Source organism: Rhinolophus sinicus, linkage group LG11, assembly GCF_036562045.2.
Source record: "Rhinolophus sinicus isolate RSC01 linkage group LG11, ASM3656204v1, whole genome shotgun sequence".
NCBI lineage: Eukaryota > Metazoa > Chordata > Mammalia > Chiroptera > Rhinolophidae > Rhinolophus > Rhinolophus sinicus.
The window spans coordinates 53,221,819-53,243,180 of NC_133760.1; the positions used below are offsets into that span (position 1 = coordinate 53,221,819).

A 21,362-nucleotide genomic window follows, 5' to 3' on the forward strand; every position below is an offset into this window, starting at 1 on the left:
GAGAAGGTTGTTAAGCGCTTAGAGTAACGTGAGCCGAAATGCTCCCTGTTTGACACGTGCCCTTCCTTTCCCAGGTTCTCCTTTATGAGCCCGCCGGTGACCGGGACGCCGCCTGGCGAGGGCCAGAACCTCCTGCCCCAGGCAGTTCCTCAGGTACCGCTGCTCCTGACGAGTCCCCCGAGAACCAAGCTCCCGTTTCTAACCACACGTCCTCTTAGAGAAGGGCGTAGAAGCCTGAGAACGCTGCCAGAATGTATTACCAGCCGGCTCAGCAGAAATAAACAGCTTTTGTTACTTTTTGAGGGAAAGACAAATGAAGGTTAAAAAACTGACAGTGATTTCTGAAAAGGACCTATATACTTAAGGGTAGACAGTCACTTGGAGGGAATCCAAATGCTTAGGTGTTTGGTTTTGCTTTTCATTACTTTCAACTCCACAAAGACAGTTTCATGTCCTGCATTTCAGAATTAAGCCACTAGGTTTAAAATGTAAGATTGGTATAAACAGAAAATAATGATTATGATCGTTCTGTTTGGCTATAGTCATGTTCTGCTATTTGTTCCTTGGAATAATTTAGTTTTCTGAATACTCACTATTCATAGTGATCAGCTCTAAATATATATATTTAAATATTTAGTGTTAGCCAGTGTCCGGGAAAGTAGAATTGTTCATTTTATACAGTGTTTTTTCTTCATTGATCCCCACCCCCAAGTATCTGCCTGCGTAAAAAAGAGAAAGCTACCTACTACATGTCTTTCTGGAATTTTCATTTTTGCCCTGCCAGTTGTGCTTTAGGTTTAGTACGCTGGTAATTTTATTCTTTTTATTATTAAGAGAAAAATACCATGTCATACAGTGGGAAAAGCATAGGCTTCGTAGCTGAGTTTTTTAAAAAAAAATCTCAATTCCACTGTGAATTTACTGTGCAAATTTGGGCAAGTGCTTTAACTTCGGGTTTTCGGATCTGTCAAATGTTACACCACCTGCTTGGTGTAGTATAAGGATTACATGTCTTAAGGTCTGGCTGCCAGTTTCATTTGTAATTGTTACCTTGTATACAGCTCGTGTCTAACTGAACTTGTAACAACTGAGTAAATGTTTTTATAAAGTTAAAATGTATCAGATTGTTGCCAAGAAACGGATTAATAACTATTCAGTCACTCTGGGAGAAACAAGACATTTAATTAGTATTTTAAATTAGTGTATGTTTCATTGTTTGTACATGTTAGACGTTGGTTCTTGTTTATAGATAACTTTGTGTTATGGCGCAGAACTTCGTAAATCCAGAACCCATGCTTATGTCTTAATTGCAGAAGAAACCACGTAGAGTTCATCAAAAGTGGGGTTTTATGTGGATCACTAGCAAAGTATTGACAAGATTTGATTTGCCCTCTATTATATTTCTAATGAATAATCCCTCACCTCAAACATAATTGTTTTTCACCTGAAATCTAAAAAATATAACAATTCAGAGATAGTTTAAACTTTTCAGCAATTAGGTTGTCACCACTCAACTCATTCCCTTTTTTATAAAAGGGAGAACTTTAAACATGTCTTAGGAAATTAAAGGGTTTTTCTCCTCCCATTTCTTTCTCTTTCTTTTTAAAAAGTTTTTTCCCCTTTAACTGAAATGTGGAATAAACCTATTTGTAAATTTTACTTATTTTAGGATGGCAGTATAACACATCAGATTTCTAGGCCTAATCCTCCAAATTTTGGTCCAGGCTTTGTCAGTAAGTATAAATCTAATAAGTTACATGTTCTGTGGGGATTGCTTGTTTGCACTATATTTGTTTTCTTCTAAACTTGGAGTTAGTGTAGGTGTGTTAAATTTTAAGTCTCAGTGCCCTCATCTTTTCTGAAACCTTATTAGGCGTCTTTTCCTCAAGGGATGTATTTTCATTGCTTTTTGTTCTCTGCATGAAGAATTATAGAGATAAATATTTTAATACAGAAAAATCATCTTCCCCATTCTCTTCAATATTGTTGCTATTTTTTTTTAATAGGTTGGGCACTTTACAATCTGTAGAATTAAACAACTTCTTGCTCTAATGACTGTCTGCCTAAGTGAAAAGGACCCTGAATGGGAACAATGTAGGGAATATGCTTAGAAATCAGTTGGGCTAGCAGCGTGGTGTGAGGTCAGGGATGAAGGATGGATACCAGCGAGTCCTTTCTAGTTGTCTCCAGGGGTCCCGAGTGCTTCAGGATAGTGTTTCAAGTCCTCCCCAAACTGAACCTTTCTGAAATCTTCAGACTGTTTAGCTAACTATTTTTTCACCATTATTTTTCATTTTGCTCACCTCTGCTCTCCTGGTTCCAGAAACCAGAAAGGCTTTCCTTGCGGTAGGTCTCATTCTACCAGAAGCAGAACTTCTGAAATCTTGTGAAAAAGCCTGTTCTTGAAAAATGCCCTGCAAATTTACTAGACTAGATTTCACGTTCATATATGTACTGGAACTTCTGGGTTTAGGAACAAACCCAAAGTCCAATCTTTTGAAATTACCCCTGCATTAATTATTATCATAATTTGAACCCATATTTGCATTGAAAGCAAGTAAACTGCTGTAACCAACTGGCTTTTTCTGGCTTTATTGTGCCCATTGGCTTTGGGTGCATTCTTACTGTATGATAATATTCTGTTACCATTGATGTAATTTTCCAGCTAATGTCCTTCTGGGAATTGTATTGATTCATTTCTTTGTCGTATAGTGAGTCGTAAAGGTATATTCTGAATTTCACTACCGTAAGATGACTTTTTTTTTTTAACCTGGCATCAGTGAAGTAAAGTGCCCTTAAAGAATAAAGAAGGAATGTTGGTACAAGGTGAAGAGAGAGAACTATTTGGGGAGATATTGATGACAGTCATAAAAGTGATTATTCCCTACCTTTGCTTATTTATTGAAGCATATATGTTAACAGAATTCATAAAAATCACCAGTGTTTTTAACGTAGGAATTTCCTTTACTATAAAACCTAGACTTTATATTGACCCTTTCTAAAACATTCTAGGTTCCCTCGCTCTCAGTTTAGGACATTTTTCACTATTAACAAAATAAGGAAAACTTTATAAAGTTAGGAAAATTTGCATGGGAAATGATACCTAATCCATGCCCTGGACCTTAATAGGATGTGTCTTACTTTGTTTTTTCAAAATCTGTGAATTAATAAAATACACATATAACAATATATAGTTTGGCTTGTGGGTTAGAAAATTTGATAGTGCGGTAGATGAAAGCATTCCACTTGATAAAAGTCTCCTGCTTTTCAAAGATTGCATTTGTAGTATTGATAAGTATGAACTTAACCCGTGTCCTAAAAACATGCATTCTTTGGTTTTCTTAAATATTTTTCTAAAATCTCCTACTTTAGAATTACATTATGGTCTAATATTTAGTATTGTGTTTTCAAAATACCTATTACAAGGTTATATGAAACTGCGATTCTGAACAAAATGGATGTGTGTAACTTTTCTGTTGTTGGACTCTAGAAAATTAACACAGATGAATTTTTCATTTTTCCCTCAGATGACTCACAACGGAAGCAGTATGAAGAGTGGCTGCAGGAGACCCAGCAGCTTCTTCAGATGCAGCAGAAATACCTCGAAGAACAAATTGGTGCCCACAGGAAGTCCAAGAAGGCCCTGTCGGCCAAACAGCGCACCGCCAAGAAAGCGGGCCGTGAGTTTCCCGAGGAGGACGCGGAGCAGCTGAAGCACGTCACAGAGCAGCAGAGCATGGTGCAGAGGCAGCTGGAGCAGGTATGGCGGGCGGGCAGGCGGCTGTCCCTGAGCACAAGGTCGCGGAGCGTGTGGATGCGTGTTCAAGAGCACACGAAAGTACACAAGTGACACGGCAGCTCTGAGCCTCTCACCAACTGAAGAAATTGCCCCAGTCCTTTCCTGAGAGCAGTGGTCACACAGCTCAGACTAAAACGATTAATTCTCATAGTCCTGACCTAGAAGAGCTAGTTTCAGGCTCTGGCAGGAAACCTGGTACAGCAGGGGACAGTCGGGGACTCTACCTGCCCTGAGAAATGGGTCCTTGGCTCCCTGAGGACACGGCTCCCGGGTTCAGGTGGGAACCAGAGTCGGGGGCCAGAGCAGCATTTGTTCACTTGCAGTTGACATTTCTTGATGATCGCCTTGGGTCCCCTGGTTTGTGGTGCAGTTTCAGGTACAGCATTTGAATCATTCTGGCAGTACTTTTTCGTAGGATGTTACTAACATTTTTGCTCAGTATTTTGGTACATCTTACGTGAAGTCCTCATTCCTGAAAAACAAAACCATTGTGCTGTTATCTGCCATTAGAAACCAGTTGTTTCTCAGAATGCTCATACTGAAATAATTAAAAAGAAGTAAAACTTAAGTTGTTTATTTAAAATCTGAAACAATGAGCATTCAAAATGGGTAAGAACCCACTGCTAGGTATTTGCCCAAGTGAATCAAAGCTTCGGTTCACACCCAAGCCTGCATCTGAATGCTTGCAGCAGCTCTGCTCACAGTCACACAGCAGTGGAACCACCCCACGTATCCTTCAGGGGTGAATGGGTGGACAAAGGGTGGCATATCCACGCCGCCGTGAAAAAGGAGGCGCTGTCAATGTGTAACGTGGATATAGCTCGAGAGCGTTATGCGGAGTGAGAGAAACTGATCCCCAAAGGTTATGTACTAATTCAGTGTGTGTAACAGTCTCGAAATGACAAAGCTATAAAGTTGGGCAATAGTGTGGTGGTTTCCAGGTCTAAGGGGTGGGGGGAGGAGGGTTGACGCCAAAGGGCTTACAGTACAGCGGGATCTTCTGGGGTGACAGAACTCTACTGTCTTGATTGTGGTGATGGCTGCAGCATTGCCTCTCAGTGTTCAAGTTCATAGAATTGTACACCCAAAGAGTCAGTTTTGTTTCTAATTGTGTAGTTTAATTTTTTAAAAATAAGATGGTAATCTACATGTTAATAGTAGAGAAAGGAGGAGCTCAGAGTAGATTGACTCAGTGACAATCGGACTGCTTTGTGCGGACAGCACTGCACACACATCTGCACACATGGTCTTAGTCAGCCGTCTCCAGCACCACCGCTGACGCGCGGCACCTGGTGCGTCGGCACAGACGTGGGTGTTCGCGCCGGCTGGTTACTGACTAGGGATTTTCACCCAGATGTCTCATCTCCAAGCTGTAGCTGCCACAGTCATGTACCAGCCGTAAGGTGGTTACAACCCTTGTTATTCAAAGCTCGGACTATTCCAGAATGAGAGGTTTCTTTTCTCTTTAAATTTACCTTCTGGATTCATGTTTATTGCAAGTAAATATTCTTTTAAGGATGGGTATTGTAAAGTAATTTTAGCATTTTCTTTGCCTTTGGTGTATTTCTGTAAGTTCTTTACGATGAGCTTTTGCATATCCATGGATCGAATCCTGTTTAGAAGCCAATACTATACTTGGAAAATGGGACACATCCTCTTACTGTATCGCTGCTGACAATCCAGTGTAATCTCGTAAAGATACAAGCAGCTGACAGTGGTGTTTTCAAAGGTCTTTTTAAATGTCCAGGGACAGACATGGACGACCACGTTCTAGTCTCCGTACTCCATTCTCGGTGCTTCGTGTATGTTCATACTGCTTCACCAGCCCTACGGTCATTCCTCAGTTCTAGCCAGGAAACTGGTCAGGAAAGACAAGAAAGTAAGACAGAAGGTATACAGCTAGTGGAGGACAGACCAGAACCCTAATGTCCACAGTATATGGTCTGCCAGGGAAACTGAAGAAAATGAGTTGAAAAACCATTAGAGCTTCTGGGTTCCGCATACTAGTATAATTTACATCCCAGAGGGGATGCTTTTGAAGGCCGCGTCCAGCATCCTGTACCCCCTCCCCTGAAGCCCCTGAAGGGATGTGGGGTGCTCCCAGGACACGGGTCACGTCTGCATTGAGCGTGGCCTGCAGCATCTTGCTCTTTGGGGCATGAAGGGTTTTGGAATGAATTAACCCACACAAGTCAGGACCCTACTAGAAACTAGCTCTGTATGTATTTCAGAAATTATAACTTGGGTCTGTTAGCTGTTGAACTCAGAGTTTCACTAATCTAGTCTTTCTGGTTGGGGGAGGGTGTGGTATCCATGCTAGGAATTCATCTTAACATGTTGCATCTTTTTGTATATTTAAGAATGAAATCTTAACATGTTTACATTTGAGTTAAATTGCACAGTTATTCTAACCTTACGTATTAATGGAACTGCTAAGATGTCACAATTAGCTGATTCCTGTGTAGCCTTTGCTTATTGTTTTATCTTACCTTTGATGTGTAATTTAGTTTGACTTTCACAGTGAGATTTTCTTACTTTTTATTTCAGAAAAATGTAGTTTGAGTTTGTTTTTGGTATTTCATATGTAAAGAAGTTTTACAGGTGACTTTACAAACATCCTGTTGTTAAAAATATTGGTAGTCTCTAGATAATGCTTACCAGTCCAAGTTCCTGTGATTTTATCCATTGCCCAAGCAAAATACGTTTGCCTCTGTAAGATCCGCCTTCCGTGTAAGCGCCCGGTGTGCCCCTGAGCTGGTGTTGCCGCTTGACGCCTGCAGTTGGATGTACGCGTAAATGAGGGCGCTTTCATTGGTCGTTGCAGATCCGGAAGCAGCAGAAGGAGCATGCCGAGCTGATTGAGGACTACCGCATCAAGCAGCAGCAGTGCGCCAGGGCCCCCCCTGCCGGGCTGCCGGGCGTCCAGCCCCAGCCTCCCCTCGTTCCTGGCGCCCCCGCCTCCGCCATGGGCCAGCCCAGCTTCCCCATGGTGCCATCGCAGCTGCAGCCGCACGCGCCCGTCCTGCCTGGCCATACCAGCCCCGCCCGCATGCCCAGCTTGCCCGGCTGGCAGCCTCCCACCGCTGCTGCTCACCTCCCCCTCAGCGCGCCGAGAATTCCGCCTCCAGCTGCCCAGCTACCGATAAAAGCTTGCACACCAGCCCCGGGGCCGGTGTCAAATGCGAGTGGCCAGAGTGGACCGCCTCCACGGGTGGAATTTGATGACAATAACCCCTTCAGCGAAAGTTTTCAGGAACGGGAACGGAAGGAGCGTTTACGAGAACAGCAGGAAAGGCAGCGAGTCCAGCTCATGCAGGAAGTGGACAGACAGAGGGCTTTGCAGCAGAGGATGGAGAGGGAGCAGCATGGCCTGCTGGGCTCGGAGCCCAGTGGCAGGCTTCCATTCTACAGCCCTGATCTGCCTTGTGATTTCATGCAGCCCCCAAGAGCCCTGCCGCAGTCGCCACAGCACCAGCAGCAGGTGGGCCCAGCCCTACAGCAGCAGAGCGTGCAGCAGGGACCTGTGAACTCACCCCCTCCCCACGCTTTCCTGCCAGCCAGCGAGCGCAGGCAGGGTGGCCCCCCCTCATTTGTTCCTGACTCACTAGCAGTCCCCGGTGGCAGCCCGAGTTTCCATTCTGCTAAGCAGGTACATGGAGGCCTGTCTGCGGCCAGCTTTACTCAGGCCCCAGCAAGGCCTCCTTTTACACCTGTTCTACCTGCAGCGGCTCCAGGAGCCAGCAGCAGTGTCCCATGTGCCCAAGACCCCACTGTCACCCACGGACAAAGTTATCCCGGGTCGGCCCAGTCTCTCATTCAGCTGTATTCTGATATAATCCCAGAAGAAAAAGGGAAAAAGAAAAGAACACGAAAGAAGAAGAAAGATGAAGATACGGAATCCACGAAGGCACCGTCCACTCCTCACTCAGACATAACTGCCCCTCCGACTCCAAGTGTCTCAGAAACTACCTCCACTCCCCCAGGGCACACGCCTGGCGAGCTGCCCCAGCAGGCAGAGCCCGAGTCGGGGGAACCGGCCGCTCCCAGCTCAGCCACAGCCCAGCTGTGCACAGAACTAGAAAACAGACTGCCGGGCACTGAGTTCTCGCAAGGAGTTGCTCCCCAACAGACTCCGACCCGAGCAGAGGTGGACCAGCTGCCCTCAGAGACCCCTGCCACTGCCAACGAGGCCCAGCTGGAGACGGCCGGGCCCGAGCAGTGCCCAGGCCAAGAGGCACCTACGTTAGAGGGACACACGGGGAACGAGGCTGCAGGAGAGGCCGCGGCAGGTCCCGTGTCCGCGGGGCCAAGTCCCCCCCGTCCCGCTGGGGCCCCTGCTGCCAAAGGAGACTCTGGCAACGAACTTCTGAAACATCTGCTGAAAAACAAGAAGGCAGCTGCCCTTTTAACCCAGAAACCGGAAGGTGCTTTGGGTTCAGAAGGCGACTGGACAAAAGACGGCAAAGCTGCCGAGCGGCAGCCCCCCACTGAAGGACTGGTGAGTATGACTCATGAAACCTACACGTCCCTTCTTCCCTTTTGTCTTAAATTATGGTCAGCAGGTTAGTTCCAACCACTAGATCAATTCCAATACTTTTTACTCATTTTTTATTTTGTTGTTTCTGCCTCCATGGAGCCCATGTGTTGACTTAGACCCATAAACTATACTAAGTCATAATTTGTTTACTATATTTTTCAAAAGTCAAAGGCACAGTAGTGCATTTCATATGTAACGTGTGCCTTACCACGGTGAGTCGATCAAACGAAAGGAACAAAGTAACATGTCTATTTTTATTGAAAAAACTGTGCGATTTCCATTGACCACTTTGAAATACATGCGTCCCTGTGAATGCCCTTTGGGGCTTCCAGGGACGACTCAGCAGGACTCGATGCTGTCTCAGCGTGATAGTTGAGCGTGATAGTGTCACACGCGTACACACGCGTACACACGCGAGCACATACTGCGCATGTAGGCACCTGGCCTGAGGAGTGTAAAACTCTGAAAAGTACAAAGAAGCAGCTACATGGATATAGCTGACGTCCTGTCGACAATAGAGAAAACGTGAAAGTACACAACCCAGATCACTACAGTAGTCACTGATTAAATTATTTCAGTAGTGTAAACTGAATGATACTCAGATTTTTGGCAGCCAATAACATCTGTGCTACTTAAGAATGTTTAAAGTCAAGTTTCAAAAGCAGCCACCAAAACAGACGACCAAGTGCAGCCATTGTGGTTTTTAGTGTAGATGCAATAAAAGAGCAAGAACAGGTCCATTCACATTGTTAATTGTTTTTATCATTTATCAAAGGCAGACTTTCCAGTGACTTTTAATTTTTTGTGCTCTTCTAGAATTAAAAGTATTCTTTGAAATGCAGTAACATCTGCTTTTTTAGGGTAATTGTGAGGAATTGAGATTATGTCTGTAAAGCACTGAAAGTTCCTGGCCCACACACGCTTAAATAAGCTCTCGCATTGTCAGTCTCAGAGCCAGTGAGGCATCTTAGGCCTTTCCTGCTCAGCGTGCAGTCCTGGGGACCAGCAGCCTGACCTGAGCGGAGGGCTTTTAGGAGACGCGGACTCTCAGTCCCCCACAGACCTACCAGTCAGAGCGTCTTTTTGACAAGATTCCAGGGGCTTCCTATGCATGTGAAGATGGAGGGGACACCTCTAGTCTTGGTTCTCACTCACAGGTCTCTGATTCAGTGGGTCTGGGGGGACCAGAGCATCTGCATTTCTAACCAGTTCCGGTGCTGCTTGCTGTGCTGCCTGGGGCCGGCCCTGGGAGAACCGTGGGTCCAACCCGGAAAGGGCAGTGTGCGCTGCTTCCCCTCCTCCCTACTCAGCATGAGCTGAGGTGTTTAACTCTTGGCCCTTCATAGAAAAAGTTTGCTGTCTGTGCTCTAAGCCAGTTAGAGTACAACTGGAAACCAGACTCTTCAGAACCCTCAAAGATTAAATGCAGAATACATGAAAATAAGCTCAGCAACTGTAGTTGCTTTGGGCAAAGTACAGCTCAGTTCAGAAATAACAGCCGTATTTGTAGGTATTGGTAGCACTACAGTATTTGAAAAACCTGTTCGAGGACTGGTTCATTCTCACGTCTTAATTACAAAGTAAACCAAGGTGTATTTCTTTTATTATAGGCCTTCTTTCATTGACTTGAAATAGAGAGCAGTTATTTTTCAGTCAGATGTGTGAGTGTGAGCTACTTGGAATGACCAGTTGTTTTTATTGATCTCTGAGGCTCACTGTTCTCAGCTGAGACGCAGTCTGCGAAGCTTTTCTGGGGAGCGTCAGTTGTTTCTGCAGACCTCGTGTTTCACCCAGTCCTCAGGGGAACCCAGAACAACTCAGCGAGACCACCGGCAGCCACACAGCCGTCTGGCTAAGAGTGCCTTCCTCACGGCAGGAGTGGGGCCCTATGGTCTGCGCCTGGCCCGACCATGCGGGCAGGTCCCCAAAGGGCAGCTGGCTAAGCCGCAGAGTCGTACTTCTCCTCAGGCTTGGCAGCTTGCTGATTGCCACCCTTGAGAGGAATGTTCAGAAAGGGGACGATATGTTCAGAACACAGACCTTTGCTGCCCCCACCTTCTCTCCTAGACTTACAGCACTCATGCAGGACTATGCTGTGGGACGGAGCTGGGTTAGCATGGTCTGGAAGTCAGCCTGTGAATAGCTCACTTACTTTCTTAACCTTTCTGATTACATTAGCAAACTTTGGGGGCTCAAATGCAAGGTGCTTTTGGATGTGGCAACAACCAGTTGTCAAAAGCAGATGGAGGTGAAACCAAGAAACAGCGAAGCAAACGGACTCAGAGGACGGGGGAGAAGGCAGCACCTCGCTCAAAGAAAAGGAGGAAGGAGGAAGAGGAGAAACAAGCCCTGTACTCTGCCTCCGACACCTTTACCCACCTGAAGCAGGTGAGCCTTCCGCAGTAGCCCCTTTACAAATTCAAGGATGAGAACATCAAATGCCGTTTCAACCCTGTTAAACTGAAACTTTCTTCTCACTGAGATCATTTCCTAATTAAAGTAGAGAGTTACAGGGATAGACATCTCAGCATGGAAACTAATGGGGTTCAGAGCTGCACCGTGTTCGGTTGGCCCTGGGAATTAAGTAAAACTGATGCAAGTAGGTGACAGGCGGCATTCACTTAGTGTCAGAGTGGCCGCTGGGCCCCAAGGAAAGCTGTCCACATTCCTCCTCCCTGGATGCAAAGAAATGCAGCGCTGGTCTCTCCCCACTGCGAGCTCTGTGCTTCCACCTCGTAGTTGTGACAGGTGCTGTGAGAGCCACTAAAATGCCCCTGGGGGTCCCTGGCCTCGATTCACACCCTGATGGGTGCTGAGCAAAGACAAGGAATGTGTTTTTCTTGTTCGATGCCTGGCAGCAACCCTGTAAGACAGAGAGGAATAAAGCTTAAGTGTATCGCAAAGATTCTTTAGTCGCTCTCACTTTACTCCAGCATTTTGATATTTGAAATTTTTGTCGTATTTTTCTCAAGCCTTGTTTGACTAAGTTGCCTCAGGTCTTAGAAAAGTTGAGAAGTGCCCTGTTTTGTGTATCGTGTACATTACTCTCAAATGTGTTTTTTAATAGCAGCTCTCTCTGCTCCCTCTAATGGAACCAATTATTGGAGTGAACTTTGCGCACTTTCTTCCTTATGGCAGTGGCCAATTTAATAGTGGGAATCGACTTCTAGGAACTTTTGGCAGTGCTGCCCTTGACGGGGTTTCGGATTACTATTCTCAGTTGATCTACAAGGTATGTTTCTTCACCAAGGTGTCACCTCGCTTCCTGTTGGATACCATGTCAGCATGGGTAGAGCTTGTTTTTCCATCTAGTTTACATCTAATCTTCCAAGTTTCATTTAAACTGTAGTTCAGCTAAAAGGTTAACATTTTACTGGGTGAAGTGTTTTTAACATGAACAGTTGAGAAATATAGGTAAGAATAAAAATTGGGAAAAACATCCGTTACATATTTCCATGGTAGAGAAAATATTCCCCTAGAAACATTATTTTTATTAACTCTTGAAATGAATCCAAATTTATAGTAAATAGGATAAAAAATGTAGTTCGGAATTTACCCTGAAAAATGAAATGAAAAAAAGTTCTTTATGTTATGTTGTCTTAATTAGGTATCAGTTGCAACTATGCATTCTTACACTGCTACAGTAATATCAGACTAAATCAGGTTTATCTTTCGGTATTTTTTTAAAGAAAGTTTTATGATCACCTCATTGGACATTCTTTACTTCACATCTGACTTAAGTAAAATGGGTTTTTTTGTTTTTTTTGTAAAAATATTTGAGAGGATCATCAGTTTCCCTGAGGGCTTCTCCTACTTTAACACTAAAATCATTCTCTTGTGCTCCATCGATGACTGGTGTTGGCTTTTCTCTTCAGTTAGAGCCTGTCCTAACTCGTAAATGCCGTCTCTTCTGTGCACGCTGTCCTCCAGCACTTCATCTTCATGAGGGCCTAGGTCTTTGCCAGATTTGCAGTTGCACCTTGCGCTTGATTTGCATGTTATTGGTAGATTCCAACAACCAATCAGTAAATGATACAGGTGAAGCAGGGAGAGAGGTTTGGAGGGGAGCTGCATTTTTGAAGGATTCAGTCGTATTGGTACTGCTGCTCCTGCTTTTGCTTCTTTCGGAGACTTTGGACAATCCAGATTCTGATACCTAGGGTGTGAGTTGCAATGTTAGGGTTAGGGCCACAAATTCTCAAGTTTTTTATAGAACTGGGGCATATCTTAATGAGAATTTAAAAAAGGAAATTTTGAGAACTTTTTACAATTTATTCATTGAATTTTAAAGCTGTTCTTCCCGGCTACAACAATGAAATTCAAAAAGAGCTGTGTAGAATCAGATCAGGCGGAAAGTAAATTTGTTTCCTACTTTCCAAGCTGAGTCCTCAAGCTGGGCCGAGGCCCGTGGGTAGCGTATGCCATCCCGTCCTGAGTGTGTGTCCTGCCCTCCTTGGCCTGTGCACTTGCTTCCTTCTTGCTGTGCACTGGGGAATGAAGAGGCACCTTGAATGCATTTCAGTAGCCTTGCTTCCATGTGCTAAAAATTCACAGAAGTAAGTTTTAGCAGGGTCCTGGCGTGTTTGCTCAGTAGCATATAATTTAAAATTTTTTGGTCTCCTGCAGCAGAATAATTTAAGTAATCCTCCAACACCCCCTGCCTCTCTTCCTCCTACACCACCTCCTCTGGCTTGTCAGAAGATGGCAAATGGCTTTGTGACAACTGAAGAACTTGCTGGAAAAGCTGGAGTGTTCGTGAGCCATGAAGGTACGACGGGCAAACACCACCCCTGCTGCCACCCCCCGGTTTTTCGCTGCGAGGAGGGTGCCTTTGCCGCCCGTGTGTGGAAACGGCAGTCAGATTGTACAGTTCAGCCCACTCCGATTTCCACTAAAGTACTCACCGTTTTGTGTCGTTGCTTTCCAGTGACCAAAAGTCTAGGACCTAAGCCATTTCAGCTGCCGTTCAGACCGCAAGACGACTTGTTAGCCAGGGCGATCGCTCAGGGCCCAAAGTCGGTCGACGTGCCGGCCTCTCTGCCCACACCACCACACAATAACCAGGAGGAGCTCAGGTAGGCGCGCCCGTGTGCTCAAGGGTTTGCTGGTTACTGCATAGTTACTGCATAGCTTTAAAAATGTACACATGTATGTATTTAGCATAATGTCTGTAGGATTAGCATGTAAAAACATTTCAGGGGTAACGTGAGTAATTTTCTCCAGAGTTTAAAGTTTATAAAACATTCTTACTATTAAATGAAATTAGTTTGTGAATGTTCGAAAGCTTATTACGATGTAGGAAGTTAAATAATAATAATAATTGAGTAGACATTGAGGCAGTGGGATTCTCCGCGCAAAGTATTTCAAAGACCATTGTCCTTTATAAGCTAGTAATGTGGTTGACATGGTTTACCGATAAGTGTTTGCAGATGTCTAAATAGCAGACAGCAGCCACAGATGTCAGAATGCCTCTGTGGAAGAGCATTTAAGGACCGCACTGCCCAGAGTTTTGTCACTGCTTCGTATCAGTTCTTTAGCTCCCGAAAGTGACTGGGGAGAATCAGAGCCCTTAGTAGGTCATCGCCACCCGACAGATTCAGCGGAGAGGTGCTTCCAGAGTCCATCTGATTATTCTGTCTGATGACAGGCCTCTGTGGGATGACACACCATTTAGCCTGTGCCCCCCCCTTGCTGGTGAGGAAACTCATCCCGATTTAGAATCTGGGTCCTTTTTTCTCCTGTACCCTGTTGCCAGAAGTTGCCGAGGCTGGGACTCCAGAGCAGTGGTGGGGGGCGGCCCCCGGGCGTACCCCAGGTGGGGACCTGCTCCATCCTGGCGTTCGCAGGGACTCGGCTCCTCCTCTTGCTGTCTCCCACATTCTCCTTCAGTGTGGCCGCCACACCCATGGGTAACCCACAGCATTTAGCCTGAGACCACGCTCCCCTCCAACCCCAGTCGCCTTGGTGACCTCCAGCTTCTTGCGTAGACGAGGCCCTTCTTTTCTTCACCTTCATCAGTTAAGAAAAATGACAAGATTTCTGCTCTCCTGAGACTAGGTTATGCAGCCCATGAGGTGCTGTGCAGGAGTGACTGCTGCTGGGGGCGCCGCTGTCCTTTACAGCCACGCACCTGCTCCCGTGGCCTGGGGTCTGCGAGCCGCCACCTCTGTGCCATGTGGGGGTCTGACCGGCTTTCTTCTTGGGCAGCTCTTGAAACTCAGACGGCGAAGCTTTGGTCAGAAGAAACCATACTACCTAAGTTACTTATAGTTCTTTTCCACAAGGTTTCCTCTTTGCCCCTGAGCTGCCTCACTGGCCATGAGAACTTCAGGTCCCAGCGGTAGACGGGGCTGGGCTGGTGCCGGAGGGTGCGGTGGGGGGTTCGTACGTGTTGACGTGTCGTGTTCTCCTCTCAGGATGCAGGACCACGGTGGTGATCGGGACACTCCTGACAGCTTTGTTCCCTCATCCTCTCCTGAGAGTGTGGTTGCCATGGAAGTGAGCAGATATCCGGATTTGTCACTGGTCAAGGAGGAGCCACCAGAGCCTGTGCCATCACCCATCATTCCAATTCTGCCCAGCACTGTGGGAAAAGGTGGGGAGGTGCCAGTGCTGTCCCTTCTCATGTCCCCCAACCCCCTCCCTTCTCACAGCCCCCAGCCCCGTCCCTTCTCACAACCCCCAGCCCTGTCCCTTCTCACGGCCCCCAGCCCCATCCCGTCTCACGGCCCCCAGCCCCGTCACTTCTTTCGGCCCCCAGCCCCGTCCCGTCTCACAGCCCTCAGCCCCGTCCCTTCTCACGGCCCCCAGCCCCGTCCCTTCTCACGGCCCCCAGCCCCGTCCCTTCTCACGGCCCCCAGCCCCGTCCCTTCTCACGGCCCCCAGCCCCGTCCCATCTCACAGCCCCCAGCCCCGTCCCGTGTCACAGCGCTCTGCTGACACCAAATCCCTCCCTTTGGTGTTTTTCCCTTCTAGGTTCAGAATCTCGACGGAATGACATCAAAACTGAGCCAGGCACTTTATTTTTCACACCGCCTTTCGGTTCTTCCCCAAATGGCCCCAGATCGGGTCTTATATCTGTTGCAATTACTCTGCATCCGACAGCTGCTGAGGTAAAGATGGAATGGGTTTGTCACGTTATGAAGGAATGTGCCCCCAGTTTTCAGGGCTTATCAGGTGGCTTAGCATGAAATGAAACGTACACAGCAGTCACTGAGGATAAAAGGTGAAAGCTAGGGGTGGGATTAGGGCTTTTGAGTACTGTCAGCAAACGTTAACTCAAGGCAAAAGGGCAAAATGAAGTTCAAGTTCTCACTTCTTAATGAAAGGACGTATGATTTAGACGGCTCCTTAATGGGCACCCTTGTGATAACTACACAGAAAATGAAGCAGTAGAAAACCGCTTTCAACAACATGAGCTTTACGGAAGCAATATAAATGTTCAGGTAGCAGCTGCTTCTGAGAGACACTAGTAGCTGCTGAGGAGGTTTGTACACTCCTGATTCCCTGAAGACATTTCACTGGCAACCAAGCTAGCCCAACGGTATGACGTTTGGGTCGTCACCAGCACAGCTGTGGGGTGACGCTGCGCCCTCGGCGACTGCGGCGGGCTCCTGTCCGGAGCTTACGGAGCCTAGGTGCACGGCGCTCCTGAGCAGCTGTGCAAGCAGACGAGGTTTAGCTCAGTCCTGCGGCCGTGTCCTCCCCGCTGGCGGATCCCCCGTTACCTACAGCAGCTCAGTGCTATCTCAGACAGACAGTGGCATTGGAACCCCTGCATGAGGCTCTGTGTATGGAAGCTTTATTTGGACATGGGTCCATTAAAACACAAGTTTTCCTGAGACTCAAGTCTTAACAGTCGCTTGCCTTGCTGCAGTGCATGAGGCCCCGCTGCCCATGGGGGTAACTGTGCTCCCTGTGTGTTGCAGGACATCAGCAGCGTCGTGGCTGCGTTCTCTGACCTGCTTCACGTGCGGATTCCCAACAGCTATGAGGTGAGCAGTGCCCCAGAGGTGCCGTCCGCGGGGCTGCTCAGCGGCCACAGGGGAAACCCAGCTTTGGAGTATCGGCAGCATTTATTTCTTCGCGGGCCACCCCCGGGATCTGCAAACCCGCCCAGACTGGCCACTTCTTACCGGCTGAAGCCACCTAACATACCATTTCCTCCGACAAGCAATGGTGAGCTTGTTGACACTTTAACCCCAAATTCCTCCTTGATCAAGTCACGCGTGTTCTCTGTAAAATCTCACTTTAATTGTTAATGACTAACAGGCAACACGGTGTATGGACTTTGGTAACTTCATCTCTGGGGGTGTTCTGTCTTCTGTAGTGGGATCTGGGTGGATGTGATAATGTGAACCAGGAAGTATTTGCCCCCTGAACAGGCTCAGCCTGCACCCCCAAACCTCCCGTCCCACTGCTGCTTGCTTCACACGCTGCAGAGAAAGCTGGCAGCTTCACCTGTGTTCTTTCCTTCTGCGCCCTCCTCCATCACGTTCCCCTTGTTTTGCCTCTGCACTGTCCCCCCAGGGCCCTTCTGCTCCCTTGGATGTGCCCATGCCTTCCCCAGACCTGCTCTCCCACCTCCGCCCCCACCTGTCTCTCCTGACACTCCTGCGAGAAGCAGCAGCTTCTCCGCCCTCAACTCTGAACTCTTACTGGCAGTTGCCTGTGTCGGACTTGGAACTCAGCCCCCAGCTGCTGCTGTCACACTCGTTTTGCCTCACGCCCTACGTGAGCAGTGCCCCCTCCGTGGGCCTAGAACTTGGGTACCCCTGGGGGCTCACATTGGTGTCTTGGCTCTGGAACTTTCCAAATCATGTTTACTTAAGACTCATACACACATACATCTTCGTCTTTCACAAACATTTTTGTATCGCCTTCACCCTCAAGCAAAAATGGTATCTTCCCCGACCGTCTCGGCACTTAGACTGGACACTAACCCACCATGGTGCTTGGGTTTCTTCCACGCTCCCAGCTGTTTCCGAAAGGCGTATGCCTTTATTTGTACCCTGGTGGCCATGCACGTAAGCATTGCTTAGCAGATAAGACGTCTGTTAATTAACAAAGAATAGCATAAGGTCAGGTAATGAGCCACGTTATAAGCTGACTGAGCAGTTTTACACCATCAGCGCCTGGTGTTACTGGCCAGTTTGAATCACTGATGAGCCTTTTGCCTTCAGGTCTTTCTGGATACAAGGATGCTGGCCACGCTGTTGCAGAAAGCACGGCGCTCCGAACACAGTGGTGTTGTCACTGCAAAGTGGTTATTCTTGGAAGCGGCGTGCGGAAATCGGGCAGAGAGCTCGCCTGCGTGAGCAAGGTACTTCCGTCTTTCTTCTCCGACCCCACGTGCATTGCGAGTGTCCTGGACACTGCTGTGCTCTGACACCTGAAGGGCCCGTTTCTGGGGACACGTGTGTGTGGGAGAAACACCAGCACGCATTCGACGTGCTTGAGCTTGATTGAAATCAAACAGCAACAGCAGACGTGAACTGGGTATTAGGAGGACGTGGGTTTCTCAGTCGAGTGGAATGTGGATGATGCAGTCTGTTCTGTAAATTCATTTCTTTGTGGCTAAGGTATTATGTGCTGCACATGGACATGGGTTACCTTTTTACTTTTAAGACAGGAAGCTACTTTCACTTTAACACAAGATAAAAACCAACAATGTAGAGATCTTTTTACTAACTTTTGGCCTGTTGTGATTCCGACACATTTCTCTCTTTGCTTTTCAGGATTTCCGAGAAAGCGCCAATAGAGTGGAGAAGGATAGTGTCTTTTGTAGCAATAACTGCTTCGTTCTTTACTCATCGACTGCACAAGGAAAACACTCAGAAATCAAGGTAACTTGATTGTCACTGTTAGGACAGTGGCCGTTAGCAGCAGACGCGGAGTGACCTGTGTCCTGGGGTACGCCTGGAGCTCTGCTGGGGAGTCACAGCGGTTCTCACAGCCCTCGACCCATGTGGCCGTTTCAAACTGAATACCTTATTTGATGAGTGGACAGACTTGCAGTGTATCTTAAAAGTTCAGAATTGAATGAAACATGAATACGGAAATCTTTAATTTTAGTTGCAAATATATTAATGACAACTATAAAATATTGCTTTTATTGATGTTATCCCAATGGGGAAACCTGTTCACAAACCCAACTTAAGTCTATTCATGTATTCTGGGGAGAAGTTATTTTGTTCATGCCATGATGGAAATTATCCGCTTTACTTGGTTTTGTGTAATTTAAGTGTGTCCAGGTGTGTATTGATGCAGATGTTTGTTTTTCTAGAAAACTGTCTGGTTTTATTTGTTTCGTTATTTTATAAAATTTATTTTTCAACTACAGTTTGACATACAATGTTATATTACTGTCCGGTGTACAGCGTAGTGATTAGACATTTATATAACTTACAAAGTGACCCCCCAATGAGTCTGGTCCCACCTGGCAGTATACATGGTTGTTACAATATTATTGACTATATTCCCTGTCCTATACTTCACATCCCGGGACTATTTTTATAACTGACAATTTGTATTTCTTAAATCCTGTTTACTTTTTTTGCCCATTTCCCCAATCCCCCCTTCCCATCTGGTGACCATCAGTTTGTTCTCTATATATGTAAGGTTGTTCCTGTTTTGTGATTTTGTTTTTTAGATTCCACATATAAGTGAGATCATATGGTGTCTGTCTTTCTCCCTCTTATTTCACTTAGCATAATACCCTCTCGGTCCATCCATGTTGCAAATGGCAAGATTTCATTCCTTTTTTGAATGGCTGAGTAATATTGCCTTGTATACATGTACCACTTCTTTATCCAGTCATCTGTGGATTTACCAATGACAGCCGTTCTGACAGGTGTGAGGTGATGGCTCACTGTGGTTTCCATGTGCATTTCCCTGATGGTTAGTGACAGTGAGCACCTTTTCGTGTGTCTGTTGGCCCCGTGTATGGCAGATGATATATTTTTAATCCTTTGCATTGAAGGAAGTTTTTTCCTCAAGCAGTTACTCTGCCTGGCATCCCTCCCTCCAGATTATTGCTCTTGTGTGTCTTTCTTGGAAGAATGTCCTGGAGGCTCTTGTGTTTCTAACAGGCATAGGCCCCAGTTTAATGAAATCCAAGCTATATGCCTTATAAATAAGTTTGACTTTAACTTAGAATTTGTCAGCATATATGAGAGAAGGAATGGCTTTTCCCCAGACTGTTTCTTAAGTTGGTGTGTGATTCCTGTCTGCTTCTGGATTCTTGTGAGGTGGATGGGGGTGCGTGAGAAGAGGGGAACCTGTGCGTTGGGGGTTCATTGGTATATGATGCTCTTCCCGAAAGAGAAGCTACTGGAGCCTCTCTCTCTGCTCGATTCTTTCAGCAGCTGACTTAGCACTGGGCGGCCTCAGAGGAAAGTTGATTTTGTTTGTTGACAAGGAACAGCTTCCCCATTTATGCCAATTGATTAAGCCTAAGATTAACAGACGGGAATTTCAGAGAGAGGATAAGCTCATGGAAGATATTTTGAAGTTCTTACTTGCCAGTTCTTACGAGCCAGTTCATTTTTGTGGCTTTATTGCGGTTAGAAAGAGGCGTGTCCAGCAGGTGTAAGAACAGCTTTTGTGGAGCTAGGGCCTTGTAGGGCAGGCTGGGGAAGAACCACCCATAGCTGTGTGGCTGTATCCGCGCTCTCTGCTCCTCCCACCCCCACGTAACACCTTGGGCGTTTGCCATCAGCTTCTGGGCGGGAATCCTCACCGCTCACTTACAGACTCATCCCACACCCGTTAGACCCTAGTGCTCCGCCGCTGCGTTTAACAAGAATTGCTTTAGAGCTCAGGAATACTGCTCTTTTTCACGTTTCTTTTTATTGCCCAGGAATCCATTCCTTCGCTGCCACAGTCACCTGTGAAAGACACGCCTTCCAAGGCATTTCACCAGTACAGCAACAACACCTCCACGTTGGACGTGCACTGCCTCCCACAGCTCCAGGAGAAAGCCTCCCCCCCAGCGTCGCCTCCTATTACGTTCCCTCCTGCCTTTGAAGCAGCCAAAGTCGAGGCCAAGCCCGATGAGCTGAAGGTCACAGTTAAGCTAAAGCCTCGGCTGAGAACTGTCCATGGTGCGTTTGAAGACTGCAGGCCGATAAGTAAGAAGTGGAGAGGAATGAAATGGAAGAAGTGGAGCGTCCATATTGTGATCCCCAAGGGAACATTCAAGCCGCCTTGCGAGGACGAAATCGATGAATTTCTGAAGAAACTGGGCACTTCCCTTAAACCTGATCCTGTGCCCAAAGATTACCGGAAGTGTTGTTTCTGTCACGAGGAAGGTGATGGCTTGACAGATGGACCGGCGAGGCTGCTCAACCTCGACCTCGACCTGTGGGTCCACTTGAACTGTGCTCTGTGGTCCACAGAGGTCTATGAGACCCAGGCTGGGGCCTTGATCAATGTGGAACTAGCGCTGAGGCGGGGCCTGCAAATGAAATGTGTCTTCTGCCACAAAATGGGCGCCACCAGTGGGTGTCACAGGTTTCGGTGCACCAACATTTATCACTTTACCTGCGCCATTAAAGCACAATGCATGTTTTTTAAGGACAAAACGATGCTTTGTCCCATGCACAAACCCAAGGGACTCCACGAGCAGGAGCTGAGTTACTTCGCGGTCTTCAGGAGGGTGTACGTGCAGCGGGACGAGGTCCGGCAGATCGCCAGCATCGTGCAGCGAGGGGAGCGGGACCACACCTTCCGGGTGGGCAGCCTCATCTTCCACACGATCGGCCAGCTGCTGCCCCAGCAGATGCAGGCCTTCCACTCCCCCAAAGCGCTCTTCCCCGTGGGCTACGAGGCCAGCCGGCTGTACTGGAGCACGCGGTACGCCAACAGGCGCTGTCGTTACCTGTGCTCCATCGAGGAGAAAGATGGGCGCCCCGTGTTCGTCATCAGGATTGTGGAGCAGGGCCATGACGATCTCGTCCTCAGTGACGTGTCGCCCAAAGGTAACGGCCACCTCGTATGCTCCGCACAGCGAGTCTTTCTCCTGTT

General features: G+C 47.1%; 1 protein-coding gene and 1 long non-coding RNA gene across 18 annotated transcripts in view; one reads left to right on the top strand and one right to left on the bottom strand.

Moving 5' to 3' along the window:
• KMT2C (lysine methyltransferase 2C) overlaps nt 1-21,362 on the top strand; it is a 222,470-nt gene that overhangs the window by 190,402 nt on the left and 10,706 nt on the right. For 8 of the 17 annotated variants that reach the window (XM_074315065.1, XM_074315070.1, XM_074315071.1 and 5 more), the window contains 14 exons: nt 75-153; nt 1,670-1,733; nt 3,528-3,760; nt 6,624-8,297; nt 10,515-10,724; nt 11,404-11,568; nt 12,963-13,104; nt 13,264-13,411; nt 14,753-14,931; nt 15,312-15,448; nt 16,265-16,514; nt 17,519-17,658; nt 18,074-18,181; nt 20,197-21,316. In XM_074315065.1, the coding sequence (XP_074171166.1) occupies nt 75-153; nt 1,670-1,733; nt 3,528-3,760; nt 6,624-8,297; nt 10,515-10,724; nt 11,404-11,568; nt 12,963-13,104; nt 13,264-13,411; nt 14,753-14,931; nt 15,312-15,448; nt 16,265-16,514; nt 17,519-17,658; nt 18,074-18,181; nt 20,197-21,316 (4,649 nt within the window). The remainder of the gene's footprint in view (nt 1-74; nt 154-1,669; nt 1,734-3,527; nt 3,761-6,623; nt 8,298-10,514; nt 10,725-11,403; nt 11,569-12,962; nt 13,105-13,263; nt 13,412-14,752; nt 14,932-15,311; nt 15,449-16,264; nt 16,515-17,518; nt 17,659-18,073; nt 18,182-20,196; nt 21,317-21,362) is intronic. The other 9 variants (XM_074315077.1, XM_074315079.1, XM_074315081.1 and 6 more) reach the window with 7 other exon arrangements.
• On the bottom strand, nt 8,577-13,368 carry LOC141567553 (uncharacterized). The gene is made up of 2 exons (XR_012490294.1): nt 13,241-13,368; nt 8,577-11,199 (listed from the first exon to the last, which is right to left on the bottom strand). It is a non-coding gene; the product is annotated as an uncharacterized LOC141567553 (long non-coding RNA).